At 38.5% G+C, this 15,325-nt stretch overlaps 1 protein-coding gene across 3 annotated transcripts in view; it reads right to left on the bottom strand.

Moving 5' to 3' along the window:
* Positions 1-1,338: 1,338 nt before the first annotated feature.
* The window catches only part of nedd9 (neural precursor cell expressed, developmentally down-regulated 9), a 40,664-nt gene continuing 26,677 nt past the window's right edge, over positions 1,339-15,325 (bottom strand). For 2 of the 3 annotated variants that reach the window (XM_067411935.1, XM_067411934.1), the window contains exons 3-8: positions 10,753-10,821; positions 9,606-9,704; positions 9,396-9,527; positions 4,564-5,670; positions 3,636-3,725; positions 1,339-2,451 (exon numbers count right to left, since the gene is read on the bottom strand). In XM_067411935.1, the coding sequence (XP_067268036.1) occupies positions 1,897-2,451; positions 3,636-3,725; positions 4,564-5,670; positions 9,396-9,527; positions 9,606-9,704; positions 10,753-10,821 (2,052 nt within the window). In that variant the 3' untranslated portion in view covers positions 1,339-1,896. The remainder of the gene's footprint in view (positions 2,452-3,635; positions 3,726-4,563; positions 5,671-9,395; positions 9,528-9,605; positions 9,705-10,752; positions 10,822-15,325) is intronic. The other variant, XM_067411936.1, reaches the window with a different exon arrangement.

A 15,325-nucleotide genomic window follows, 5' to 3' on the forward strand; every position in this document is an offset into this window, starting at 1 on the left:
TGCAATTCTTCTCTGAGAAACTCCTTTCTGATATTGCTCCACTATTTTTCCGCAGCATTGGGGGAATTGGTGATCCTCTGCCCATCTTGACTTCTGAGAGACACTGCCACTCTGAGAGGCTCTTTTTATACCCAATCATGTTGCCAATTGACCTAATAAGTTGCAAATTGGTCCTCCAGCTGTTCCTTATATGTACATTTAACTTTTCCGGTCTCTTACTGCTACCTGTCCCAACTTTTTTGGAATGTGTAGCTCTCATGAAATCCAAAATGAGCCAATATTTGGCATGACATTTCAAAATGTCTCACTTTCAACATCTGATATGTTATCTATATTCTATTGTGAATAAAATATAAGTTTATGAGATTTGTTAATTATTGCATTCCTTTTTAATTCACAATTTGTAGTGTCCCAACTTTTTTGGAATCGGGTTTGTATTTTGTAATACAGTAATTAATTATTTTTTTTAGTGCATTATAGTAATAAAAATGGGAGGAAAAGTTTAATTCTCATTAAAAACTTGCCAAGGTGCAAAAAAATCTTAATGGTCCTAAAGGCTTCAACAAAATATAATTTCTTTTAGATTTTATAATGAAATATATGGAAGCATGTTTCTGCCTTGAAAAAAAAAAAAGGTAATTACGACTTTTTATCTCGCAATTAGGACTTTTTCTCAAAATTGCGAGCTCCTGGACAGTCTGAGTTGCAACCTGGCGGTGTCAGATGGACCGAAACATAATGTCCCAGAGGTGTTCTATTGGATTTAGGTCAGTTGAGCGTGGCCAGTGGCCTGCCAAGGTCATTTTGTAGTGTTCTGGCAGTGCTCATCCTGTTCCTCCTTGCACAAAGATGCAGATACCGGTCCTGCTGATGGGTTAAGGACCTTCTAAAGCCCTGTCCAGCTCTCCTAGAGTAACTGCCTGTCTCCTGGAATGTCCTCCATGCTCTTGAAACTGTGCTGGGAGACACAGCAAACCTTCGGATGTGCCATCCTGAAGGAGTTGGACTGCCTGTGCAACCTCTGTAGGGTCCAGGTATCGCCTCATGCTACCATTAGTGACACTGACCCTAGCCAAATGCACAACTAGTGATAAACAGGCAGAAAAGATGAGTAGGGAAAAAAAATTCAGTGGCTGTAAAACCATTCCTGTTTTGGGGGTCGTCTCATATAAATATATATATTATATATATATATATATATATATATATATATATATATATATATATATACACATACACTCACAATTGCGTGTTATGATACCATTTGTGAGGGAAAATGTGTGATTTTTCTCAGAATTGTGAGTTTATATCTCGCAATTCTGACTTTATAACTTGCAATTGAAAAAAAAGTCAGAATTGTGAGATAAAAAGTATTTTATTTAGTGGCGGAAACAGGCTTCCATACAGGTTTTGTGAGATTCACCATACCAAAACGTTCAAATAAAAACACGATTTCTATAGCAAAGACAGAGAATTATTTTACTTTTGTTCATACGTACTCTCGGCAGAATGTGCGTCACACAATACAGCAAATGGACAAAACAAACTATTTTCATTTTGTAGGGTCTGGCATTCAGCAATACACCATAATTAGCAGTTAAGGACAATTTGTAAGGTGCCTAATACACAAAACGATCAGGAATGTTAATGGTCACTCTACAAATGCACTTCTCAATGATTTCTATTCATACAGTTAATATTATTATTATTATTATTACCATTATATAAAAACAAATCTACACAAAATATAGAGCCAAATATTTACACAGAGGAAGAGAGCAGGAATATTTACAAAAGACAACTTTCAGTGATGCATCTACATAAGAACGAGTATAAATATATATGCATGTTAAAATGACAGTCTTTGTTCAGATATTGGTGATGTCACTGATGACATCACAATCCCGCCATCTGCGAGAGCTGCACTTTAAATTGTTGTGCCAAGTGCGAGAGGTCCGTCACACGATCTACCATTTCCTGTACAGCAGCTGTGTTGGGATAGTGAAGGGCCGCCGTTTTTGTGGCACCCACGACTGTCTTTAGCATCTCGCACAGCACGTTGCTTAAGTTCATAACGCGATTTGCCACTTCTGCCGCCGAGGCCTGTCTTGACAGAGTGTCACCGATAAACACGAGCTTGTGGGCGCTGAGAATGACAAACTTGCCATGTGCAACGAAGATTCGAGGAGGTTGCCCGGCCTTCACGCAGCCGAAAAAAGCATCTACCGCATTCAGCAGAGTCACAAAGTGCTGTTCACATTGGTCCGCATAGAAGCCCAACAGTTGCCGATCACGTAAACCCAACGGAGCTCCGCCTCCCGTGGAGAAATTAGAGGAGGAGTCTGAGGAGGAAGAGGAGGAGCCTGTTGAATGTTGATGGGAGATCCACTTGGTGATGTCATTCTCTACAGGTTTGATCACTTCCTGTTCGAGCTGTTTAAACTGGTTCAGCTGTTGAGTGAGACAAAAAATTTCAAAGTTAGTTTTATTTAAAATTTTAAATCATCATTAAATGACTTTAAAAAAAATTCAAGAAAAATGGTGCGACATTTCTGGTGCACCTTTTTCTCCATAAAATACAAAAATTAATTAAAAATGAACAATTATGTATAATAGAGTAGTACTATAGTAGTATATGCTACGAATAAAGTAATATATATAAACACACACACACATCTCAAGCGTAGTTTGTTCAACTCAAATCAGGTAAACAAATCTTTGAAAAATCCTTCTTAGGATATTTAAAATTATGTTTTTGCATGCATTTTGAGATGGACAATAACAACATGACATATACAGTTTTAAAACAACCAAAGAATGTGTAAACATCTTAAACAGTTTATATGGGCAGCTCTCTAGGCTTAAGTTTACATGGAACAGGAACCATCTGTCCTAGAAAAGAGTTGAGATCTTTGAGATCTGCACCTGTGAGGTTGTTATAGCCAAACTCTGATATATGGCGAACATATGGACACCCTAAGATCTCACACGAACCAACAAAAACCCTTTTTCTTGTGATGTATTTACATCTGATGGGTTTTGCCATCCTGTTCTTTCACCTAATTTGTCCACAACTTAATTTGTATACTTCTGGTGTTTCCATTCTTATCCCTTCTATGGTTAACAAAGCATCTTTCATGCTGTACTGTATTTCCTAGAGTTGTCAAAAGTCAGTACTGAAATTTTTAAAATGTGACGATACCAGCATTTCCCCCTAGCCTTTTGAACGCTATTGAGCAGATTCTTAAACACCTCTGATTGGCCATTGTTCACGTGCTCAACAGATATGTCTGTGATTGGCTACAATGATCAATACCTCAAAAACATGTTGTAAACAGACAACATGTTATAATAACATGTTTTTGAAGCATTGATAATTGTAGTAAATCACAGACAAATCTGTTGAGCGTGTGAACACAATGGCCAATCAGAGGTGTTTAAGAAGCTGCTCCACAGCGGGGGAAATGCTGGTATCATCATATTTTTAACATTTCAGTACCGACTTGGTACTGAAATCGGTACTTTTGACAACCCTAGTATTTCCTCACTCTAAAGGCACTTAATCATAAGCTACTTCCTTGTTCACTGATGACTGACACACAAGCTGATGACATTTATGTGCACGTGTCATGTACCTGTTCTTGGGCAAGTTGGACTTTGCTCTGTTTGGTGATGTTCTCCTTCTCTAAGAGTTCCTTCTGTTGTCGTTCGAATTCATCTTTTCCCTGCAAAAATGACAAAAGGTCAGTCAGCAAGTCGCAACAAATTGTTTCAAAGCAGCTTTACAGAAACTAGTGTCTTAATGCACCAGTGAGCAACCAAAATCCACTGTGGTATTAAACTAATCCTATTTTAATTCAAATAATTTTTTTGTCTCATGAACTGAATTTGAATAAGCAACTGTCTCTCTTTATTTTCTTTAAAAAATCTGGCAACCTCTTGCATAAGATGAATATCCTCTCTTAGTCTTTTGCTTAAGTACATGCTCAGATTTTAATTTCAACAGCATGTCACTCTGACATGCTCACATGTGAGATCTCATTTCTAATCTCTGCATGCAGGATTAACAGATGGACAGAGGATAGATGGAAGCCAATGGACTGAAAATTCTGTCATTAATTACTCACCCTAATGTCATTCCAAACCCGAAAGACCTTTGTTCATCTTCGGAACACAAGTAAAGATCTTTTTGATGAAATCTGAGAGCTTTCTGTCCCTCCATTGACAGCTAAATAAATACCACTTTGATGCTTCAAAAGGTTCATAAAGAGATTGTAAAACTAATCTACATGAATTGAGTGCTTTAGTCCAAATTTTCTGAAGAGACACGATCACATTATAAGATGAACAGATTTAATTCACATATGGTGGTTATGTACATGATAGTTATGTAGCTGTCTATGGAGAGACAGAAAGCTCTCAGATTCATCAAAAAGATCTTAATTTTTGTTCAGAAGATAAAAAGTCTTACAGGTTTTGAATGACATGAGGGTAATTAATGACAGAATTTTAATTTTTCGGTGAACTAACCCTTTAAGTATTGTGTTGTAGTGTAATTCCTACCTGCAGATGGACATAGTCATAATCTTCCATCCAGCTTTTAACGCACTTCTCACTGTTCATGTTTGCTTTGTCATGTGATACGGGGAAAGGTTTGGTCTGGCTTCCGTAGCTCTCATCCTCCGTTGGGGTGCAAGTAAAGGGGTGAACAATGCCCTCTATTGGTGCCCTTCGGAAGAGCATTTCTGCGCTGCCACCTATTGTTGAAGCCAGCTGCTTGGCATCATCAGGCACCGTCCGTGACACCATTACAAAACGTTCTAGTTCGTCACTCTTGCTCTGATGCTTGGTGCCAATTGCTAGGATCTGAAGCGGCCAGTTATTGTTTTCTAAAGTCTGGTGTGTTTGTTGAAGAATCTGATGGGAATCTTCCAAGCGCTGCAACTGGCGTCGCAACTTAGAGTGCAGTCCTTGATCGGACAGCGTGGAGGCGTTTGCTGCCGCTCCACGGCCAAATACGAGAAATTCTGTGAGCGAACTCTTGACGCGCTCCAATAAAACACGGACCTCATTGGCATGGCGCTCCATGAAGCTGTATGTCCGCCAGTGAGGGGATGCTGCAAGAGTTTGCAGCGAGCAAACAGAAGACTCCAGACCTTGCTGGAGGCGACCCAACCTCTGAAACGCAGAGTCTAGATCCAATGCCAGACGACTCTCGGCGGGAGATCCGGCAGAAGAAGAAGAAGTCGACATGCTGCTGCGAGTGCTTCCCGTGCTGGAAAACGACAAGCGGTTTACTCCTTCGGTCACGTCACCAAGCAACCGAGTGTCAGCCGGTGGGATATCGTAAATTGACTTATTCCTGTCCTTCTCAGTGGAAGCATGTCGGTTCTGAGGCATTCCACGTGGAATATCGTACAAGTCCCCAGATCCACCTGCGGCGAGTTGACTGGGGGGAACGTCGTAGATGCCGACGCTGTTGTTCATGCCCTTTCGGGACACCGGCTCAGAGCTGGGCGGGAAGTCGTAGTTGGAGCATGAGGAAGCTTTAGAGATCGATGTAGGTGGAACGTCATATACACCTTCTTGCTTGTGCTTTGAAGGCTGTGGAAAGTCGTAATTCCCTTCATCTTGTGCAATGTTATTCCGACAAGGTGGTGTGGAGTACACCTGTGGAACAGAGAATTCGGTTAAACATGAAGTATATATGCTTATAAGAATTAGTGTTGTTCAATAATCACTAGTGTTGTCAAAAATGTGACATTTTCTGATACATTTTGATTCTGAATATTTGAAATGGTTTCAATAATCATTTTCTGCAGTATTGATACCAAGCGGCAACCTCCCCCTTTCTCTCGTGAAGCCAATACGGAAGTAACTTAAACTGCGATTCATCGACTGGCCGCTAGGGACAGGCTCCAAAAGAGAGCAGAATCTCGTAGAGTCCCATGTTAAATTGGCCAAGTTTATAGCAGAAAAAAACATGTTTACAAGTTGGTACAAATTGTGGTTTTGGTCTATACTGCTATTTTTGCCCTTCATGACAACTCTGAGGGGGGTGAATTTTTTTTATAACTTATCCGTTTAAATTATATTAAGCCTTAAAGTTCTGCATAATTAAGGGCGTGGTCACTTAAGTGACAGGTAGATTGCGCTGCTGTCTGTGAGCCGTCACTTTACCTCAGCTGCCGCTGAATTTGGCATCTCAGCCGTTTTTGTGCTATTTTTCTCGATTATTTTATACAATTATAAAATATGGCTTGCTGCATAATATTCGAGACTGATGTGTGTCTGTGTAGATGTGCATGCATGCGGAAGAGACACAGAACACACGTTGTTGGATCGTGGCACTGGCTGAAAGTTTTGATTGCGAGATTTACTACAATGACAATATCAGGAGGATATACAACTCTGACAGCACTGCTTGGATATTATAACTAAAACTGCTGCACTATTTTGAAAAAAATAAACTTTGGACACAGGCTCATTTGTTTGTTAGATACGATCGCTGCTCAGATTGGATCCTTTCTTGAAGAACGATGACAGAGAGCAGATCATTCAGAAGAAATGTGAAATGTTTTTTGTTTTTTTTTGCAATGGACATTTATATTTTACCCAAGTGCCACAGATTGGATTCATCTCGCGATCTCTATTATAAAGGTATGAATTCCCATTTGATGTTCCATGTTGTTATTTGCACACCCAACACAAATTACTGGTGTTGGAGCATCTATATCTTAAAAAAACACCGTAAATTGACAGTAAACCTTTAGAACTTTCTGATGTTAAAACTTATCTTCATTAATAATTTAGATAGTATCTAGATAGATAGCTCCTTTGCTTGCTAACGTGGTCACGTCGAGCTAGGCGGGCGTGGTTTCAGCAACCAATCACATCAGCTCAAACCACCTCCCCGCCTCTTTGCCCATTTTCAGTTATCCGGGAGTGACGTGCGGTGACGCGCAGCTAAGATGGCCGCGGCCTCATTTTCGCTTCAAAACTGCTGTTTAGAACTCTACGGGTGACGTCACGGACGCTACGTCCATATTTTTTTTACAGTCTATGATTGATACACCTTCACTACTACATATTCCTACTGTCAGCTGATGAAGTTATGGTTCCTTTTCATTTCCACCGAAATTACCCGGAACCCAAAAAAACGTTTTCCCCCAGACCTGTTGCTGTCCATCGCAGACTAAAGAACCATGAAGATTAAGTCCTTTCCAGTTCCCCCTGGATTTCTTCCTCTGCATATAAGCTTAATAAAGCCTGAACCTCGTTGTTGGTCCAACGGTTGTAGTTTTTAAACTCTGTTGTTGATTCGAATAGCAAACAACTCTTACTGCACGCACCGCAACAAACTTTAGTGCCGTTTCCACCACAGGAACTTTCCCCAGGAACTAGGGTCTAAATGAAGTTCCGGGTAAAAATTCTCCCCTGCTCGCGAGGTAGTACTTTTTCAAAGTTCAGAAACTTTCGAGGGTGGAACTTGGGAGCTCAACATGCTGATTGGTTGAGTTCATGCAGCATTTTGATTGGTTGACTCCACGCACTATTTTTTTTTAAAGTCTGTTGCGGTGTGTGCTGTAAGGGTTGTTTGCTATTTAAATCAACAATGGAGATTAAACAATACGATCGATGGGCTGACAGTGAGGTTCGGGCTTTATTATGCTTATGTGCTTTACACTCCTGAAAAGAACTACCTCGTGAGCAGGGACTTTCTGAGGGGAAATTTTTACCCGGAACTTAATTTAAACCCTGGTTCCTGTGGTCGAAACACACCAAGTTCCTCCCCAAAGTCCCTAGTTTCTGGGGAAAATTCCTGTGGTGGAAACACAGCTATTGTCTTCTTTGGCTTACTCAGTTGGGGTTTAAAAGACAATTGACTGATTTGATTTGACTGCACTGAGACGATAATTAATATACTTAATTAAGTTACTTATTTTAATTTATTTTACTGTGCTGTTTTATTACAATTGGGGGCAGTCTCTAATGGTTAGAGAATCGGACTTGTAACCCAAAGGTTGTGGGTTTGAGTCTCAGAACTGGTAGGAATTGTCAATGGGGGGAGTGAATGTACAGCGCTTTCTTCCACCCTCAATACCATGACTGAGGTGAGACCCCTAACTGCTCCCCAGGCGCCGCAACAAAAATTGGCTGCCTACTGCTCCGGGTGTGTGTTCACAGTGTTTGTGTGTGTTTGAAATGCAGAGCACAAATTCACCATACTTGGCTACATGTCACGTATCTTTAATTTTATTTGTATTTTTTTTATATAAATATTTATCTTATTATTATTTTTTATCATCATCATTATTATTTCTTCTGGTCAATAAACTTTTTTAACTTAGATACTGTTCAAAATTTTATGTCCTTAATATTGTGTAATTTTGCCCCGTGGTAACGAAAATACTAGTATCTCGTATCAATATTTTTCAAGGCATTGTATTGAAATTCCAACACTATGGTGCCAAAACTAATAAGAACTGTGTTTGATTCCTGACAGTCTAATAAGTCCAGCTGTGCATTTCCATCATCTCACTCCAAAACCTTGAATAGGACATGGAAAATCCTGCCATCCAGCTAAAGGATAAAACCCGGCATTGACCTGACAGCGTAATGGCAGTACATGGGCCGTTCCAACAGCATATTGGTCAATAAATAAACACAGCGGCCTGTAAGTGATTTCTGTCAAGCATAGAATCTATCTTTCAGAGTGAGCCCGGGTTTCCGCAAACCCTAATTAAATACGACTCTAATAACAGGTTTCTATGTACTTCTAGTTTATTTCAAACAAACTCGAGGCGCTACGCTGCATTTCGCCAGGAGCAGCGGTGAAACATAAGAGGGGCTTCATTATTTCTGTTCTGACCTCCTTGCAAAGTTAAGAGCACTACTCTGAGTTTGACTCCAGCATTGCTGGCAAGCTAGGCTTTAATTTGCTAACCAGGGGAAAGTAATAAAAATCAGAGTATTTATTTCTTTGTAAATTTCTGGGAAATAATAGCATTCGGTTACAAGACAAAGAACAAGGGCTGCATCAGGGTTATTATAGTTAACTAAAACCATAAAACAGTTCCATACTTGAGATCAAATAAATGTTAACTGAAATAAAATGTAAAAAAAAAAAATAATAATAAGAATAATAAATAACTAAAACTGAAATAAAAATAAAATATATAGGCATATTTAAAAAAAAAAAAAAGTAAAATGGAAACTAATAATAATAGTAAAATGAAACTAATAAGGAAAATGAAAATGGAAAATAAATAACGACATGCATGATTTGAGGAATTATTCCTGTCTGCAGCACAAACAATGTGAGATGTCACATGCAAAAGTTTCAAACAACTCCTAATTTCTGCTAATTATCATGAAATGAAAAATCAGCATACCCCTTGTGATGATGGCGGTATGTCATACAGTCCTTTTGATCTCAGGTCTTGTGATGGAGGTGTGTCGTAGATGCCCTGGGATCTGGGAATGCTGTGCTGTCCGGTTTGCTTGCTCGGAGGAATATCATACACCTGTGCGGGTGTTTAACATGTAAATACACGTATGCAGACATCTCTATGTGTACATGTGCTGTTGAAAGTGACACTCACCCCCTGTGGACGAACTGGAGGAACATCGTAGAGGTCATGAGATGAATCTGAAGCAGGACTGTAGGCGTATGTTTGCCCTACTCGTACTGGGGTCACCACCTGAAACAAGAATACAACCATTAGGGGACGTTAAAGTCTGAGCTAAAAAATTGTATTCCTAGGTGAAATGTCATATAAAGTGCTGTTAGTGGAGGTTCTCTTGACATGTAGGAGAAATTAAGGCTGAAAACACCAACACTTACACAGACCCAAACTCAAACCCTAAAAAAAAAAACGGTCTCGCAACCAATACATTTTTTTTTTCAAATTCTTAACACTAAATATGAACAGTATAGTAATAACAAGTATCAGTTAAACCTTTACTCTTTGTTGATCAGCCACAACTTACTGCAGCAACATACAAAATATCTGCAGTGAAACTATGGTGCATTGTGTACGTGACTTGAATAATGCAACTGCAAACGTAGGCGCTAATGGAGTAATCTGTCTTATGCAACTTCACCTCCTCAGCTCCGAACATTAATATTTGTGTCATCTCATACGTTTCTAATCTATCTTTTCTCTCTGTATTCCTGCAGTTTGTTCTCCTTCCTTTATGCTCTACATCTGTCTTCTGCGTCAGACAGGCAGAAGCATCCTTGGAATGTACTTGGTCTCCATTCACTGTTCTCCAAAATCAGCCCCCCTCCTCGTCCCAAACGCTCCAATAGTACACCACACACCGCTGTCACCACACGAGAACACTCACGGGTCACCGACAGCACTCAAAAATGGGAACCATACGTACTGCATTCTGTCTGAGAGACTCTAGATCTGTTCCAAAACCTAGTGAGCTGCCTTGCTGTACCACCTACACAGACAGCTGCCTTCTAACCTAACAGAAACCTCATAAGTGATTGATTTGGAACACTCTACGTGGACAGCAACTTGATAAATAGGAATTCTGAGGCAAAGTGGACAACTAATAAGCATAAAAAATGGTAAAAATAAATAAATATTTTCCAGAGATGGGAATTTCCAGATGTTTTTCATAAGCGGGACGGTCACACTCTTATTTTTACTCTGTGAGTTTAGGTGCACATCAATGACATTCCTGTCCATAAATCATCACTCTGGAACTCCAGGTTCAGCATAGTTCACCAATTACCCAGATCTCCCGGGTTGTTCCCATCAGTCTTAAATCACCTCTGCTTCCCAGAAATCCTGGGAAAATGAACTGGGAATAAATGGAGAACGGGACACATCAGTGGTCTGAATCAATCTATCTATACTCAATATTGTGCATATAATAAACTATTCTTATATTTTATATTTATAATATTTTTTTTACAAAATATTTATTAAAAGTATAATATATATATATATATATATATATATATATATATATATATATATATATATATATATATATATATATATATATATATATATATATACACAATTTATATATTTAACTATATATTAAATATTAATTTAAATACATTATTTATTATTATTTTTTTACATATATTTTTAAATGTTTAAATATTAAATATTTAAAAAAAAATCTAAATCATATATGTGTGCTCTCTCTCTCTCTCTCTCTCTCTCTCTCTATATATATATATATATATATATATATAAAATCAAGAATCTTGATTTTACAAAACATAGCATTATGCTATAAATATTTAATATTTTTTATAAAGTATTATTTTTAAAATGTTTAAATATTAAATATTTAAAAACAAATCTAAATCATATTTATATATATATATATATATATACAGTATATACAGTATTGTGCTATAAATATTTAATATTTTTTATGAAGTATTATTTTTAAAATGTTTAAATATTAAATATTTAAAAACAAATCTAAATCATATATATATATATATATATATATATATATATATATATATATATATAAAATCAAGAATCTTGATTTTACAAAACATAGTATTATGCTATAAATATTTAATATTTTTTATAAAGTATTATTTTTAAAATGTTTAAATATTAAATATTTAAAAACAAATCTAAATCATATATATATATATATATATATATATATATATATATATATATATATATATATATATATATATATATATATACACAGTATATACAGTATTGTGCTATAAATATTTAATATTTTTTATGAAGAATTTAAAAATTAATATTATGATTTCATTTTATGATTTTTAAATTCATTAAATTATGTATTATTATATGCTTTATTAATTTGGAGTAAATATGATAAAATACAGAAATCTATCCAATATTACTCAAATCACTTCTCTGCCACCTGGAGTGGCTAATCGGAAATGAGTAAACATGCCATAGTGTGAGGTGTGAACTGTGACCTCTAGGCAAACATTCTCTCCCGCTCAGGTGACTCCTTCCCTGGATTCCGTTACACCCTGGCTGGGTGTGCGTGACTAAGACCGGATCAGATTTGAACCTGAGACCAAACTAATTGCTGCAGGAGCCTCTTTTTTTTGTCCTTGGAGAATAACAGAGCTGAAAAAGCAGTGTGACGCGAGAGTGTTTTCTCACAGACTCATTTTTCGGTATTTGCAACATTTGGACTAAAGCTGTTTGAGTAAACAATGACTTCACAGAGTAGCTCTGAGTCACTTGGCAAGTAAATAGAGCTGGAAAAATCAATTGGTCGATCATTTGGAAGAAAAGAAGAGAAAAACAAATCTCTAGAATCTTCTCGAATGATCTCTCTCTTTCTCTCCTGTCCCTTAAAATTGATTCTATTCCAGTGACGGAAAAAGCTCCGTCCTATTAATAAGTCGAACTCATCAACGAAGCCAATTAAATGTCAAACCCTCTGGGATCTCCCGCATGACGACCATAAAACTGAAATGCACAAAGCCTTCCTGCTAATTTAGGAGCATTACCCTAACGCAAGGAGCCATAATTAATTTTACATCACATGGAAGCATTCAAACACACCCCGTGATTTATAGATGCGCATTGAGACGATGCGGTTGGGGGTGATTATTTAAATGAGATGCATCAATTATGCAGTGACCCTGATTTCAGCAGTTTGTCTTTTATTAATAATAAGCAGGCGGCAACAAAAAAGCTTTTGCCTTGAAATAAGGAAGACGAAGAGGTAAACAGGAATGAGTTCTGATGAAAGAGTCTCGTGGGCATGAGGGAATCAGTGACCTCTCCGCTGAGCATTTCCTGTTATCTCTGCAGGAGGGAAAACACAGCCATGTGTCTGACACTAAAGGAGTCATGACATCTTTTCTGGGTCAGATCACATCCATACTGAGAACAGGCTAAACACCTAAAGCCCGTTCGCACCAAGGAGGACAATAACTAAAATGATAACGATAAACATATAATTCTAAAAATGGTTCTAAATAGCAGAGTCCACACCACAACTATAATGATAACAGCACAGATGAGCAATATTATTGGAATTTTCCCAGCTGATGAATGATAAAAACAAAGACAGCCAATCAGAATCCATCCTGCTTTAAACAGTTTGAGCATTTAAAGTGGCAGACGACAAAACTGCCGATACATAATATATCAGATACATAATTTTTAATTAAGAAATATGAAAACTTTAAATGTGTATATGGAAAATTATTTATTTATTTTAGATTCTACACTGTAAAAATATATAATCAATAAGTTATCACAACATATGTTTTTTACATTGCAATAAGTTAAACAATTTTCCAAAAAAAAAATGTTATATAAGATTCAACTAATTTTTTAAGTCAGTTTAATGTAATTGAAGTTGAAATTACTTAAAAATCCAAGTTGATTGTACTTAAAAATTTAAGGCAGCAATTTTTTTACAGTGTATGTATGTATATATTATAAAATAGTATATATATATATATATAATTTATATATAATGCACATTAGAAACAAGGAAGACAAATCTAGCTGCTAATAAACAAGCACTGAGTCACACAACTAATGTTCTACTAGACTGCAAACTCTACTATACACATTTCCAGAGAAGGGTGCGGTGGCATGTGACCAACAAGTCTTTACGATATCTCCTGGAGACTGAGGTGTGCAAACAGAAACGCCTGGCTTAGCCATCTCAGACAAGTAGGAAGGAAGAGAACAAAACCTGGTTAGTGGTGATAACAGACAGCCTCGGCCCATAGAGTGGGCAGAAAATTATGATTTATGATATGACTCATGAAGAAACGTTAATCCTTAAAAGTCTGTCTTCACTGGAAACATCGAAGCTGCACATTATCCTCAGAATTTTCACTCATACGGATCAGGAACGGCCCGTATAAAGTCACAAAAACTGCTTTACCTCAGTCAATTTGTGGTGTCAACCAGACTCGGGCACCAATGGGACGAGAGATCTCATCTCTACCCATAAGGCTCGGCTCTATGAAGAACATTGTGTGGTTGTGTAAATCTTGGAGACGGCTCTGGCTGGCATGAATAGTGCAGCTGTGAGCGGCCTTAGATCACTGTACCCTCAGGTCAGGCGGGGACAGAGCCGCCCTCCTCGACAGAGCCAGACTTCAGCAACCAAACCTTACAGTGTGTCATTATGTGCCCAAATCCTGCACTGCGCCAGCAACAAACACATCATCCACAAGCATAACCGTACTACAGCACAAATAGACACTTTCCAAGTTCAGATGAAACATTTGAGTACTTTATGTATTTAGAAATAGTCCAGTACGAAACACTGTGTTCATGTTGTTTCAGAACGACCATAATTACAAGATGACAATTCTAACCTGTTCTCAGGTATCATTTGTTTGGCGAGCCACAATGGAGCCGTGCACAACTTTTTGTCGATGACTACCTTTATTAATTTACCAGTGACATTTTACAATAAGGTTCCATTTGTTAATATTGGTTAACTACTGTATTCATCTTAGTTAAATGTTAATTCCAAAATTTACTGAAACATTATTAAGATCGTCTCGGTTACAAAGGTAACCCTCGTTCCCTGAAGGAGGGAACGGAGACGTACGTCGGACAGACCGACGAATAGGAATCTCGCTAGAGAGGCCAATCTACTTCGAGTGTAACTAAACGAGCCAATGCACATTGGCATGCAATCATATGCATCAGCTGCTCGCCTCGCAGCGCGGGTATATAATGAGCAGCAGGTGCGTTGCATCTTCAGGTTTTCGCTGAGGAGCCGAACCGGATAGGCGGCAGCATCAGCGGGGTACAGCGACTGTGGCGACGGGACGTACGTCTCCGTTCCCTCCTTCAGGGAACGAGGGTTACCTTTGTAACCGAGACGTTCCCATTCAGTCGGTCACGTTCGACGTACGTCGGACAGACCGACGAATAGGAATCCCTACCAAAGCGCCACAGGAGCTGCCCCCTTCCAGCGCTCTGTTGCAAGCCACCTGAACCCCCTTGCCTGAGGATGGTGGGACAGGGCTAACACAGAGAGAGTCGATCACTGCTGTTCCCCAAAACCCATTCAGTGAGACTATTGGATAACGCTGGGAAAGCGTACCCTTCGCTGGGAAAGGAACGCTGCGGAAGCCACATCCTTCCCCGAAGGAGTTATGTGGAGAAGTACATATGGACTAACCCTGTAGGGCTGTGCTACATATGGAAGAGCTGGGGTGACTCCAACCCGATGAAGGGTAGGTTCTCCCAGAGGGAAAGACACGGGCTTCGTTTAGGAGCAACCGTGGAACCAACCATATGGGATCCCCGTAGGGTCACACATATGGAACCCAGCCTAAACCCGGTTCTCA

The sequence above is a fragment of the Chanodichthys erythropterus genome, chromosome 15, assembly GCF_024489055.1.
Source record: "Chanodichthys erythropterus isolate Z2021 chromosome 15, ASM2448905v1, whole genome shotgun sequence".
Classification (NCBI taxonomy): Eukaryota; Metazoa; Chordata; class Actinopteri; order Cypriniformes; family Xenocyprididae; genus Chanodichthys; species Chanodichthys erythropterus.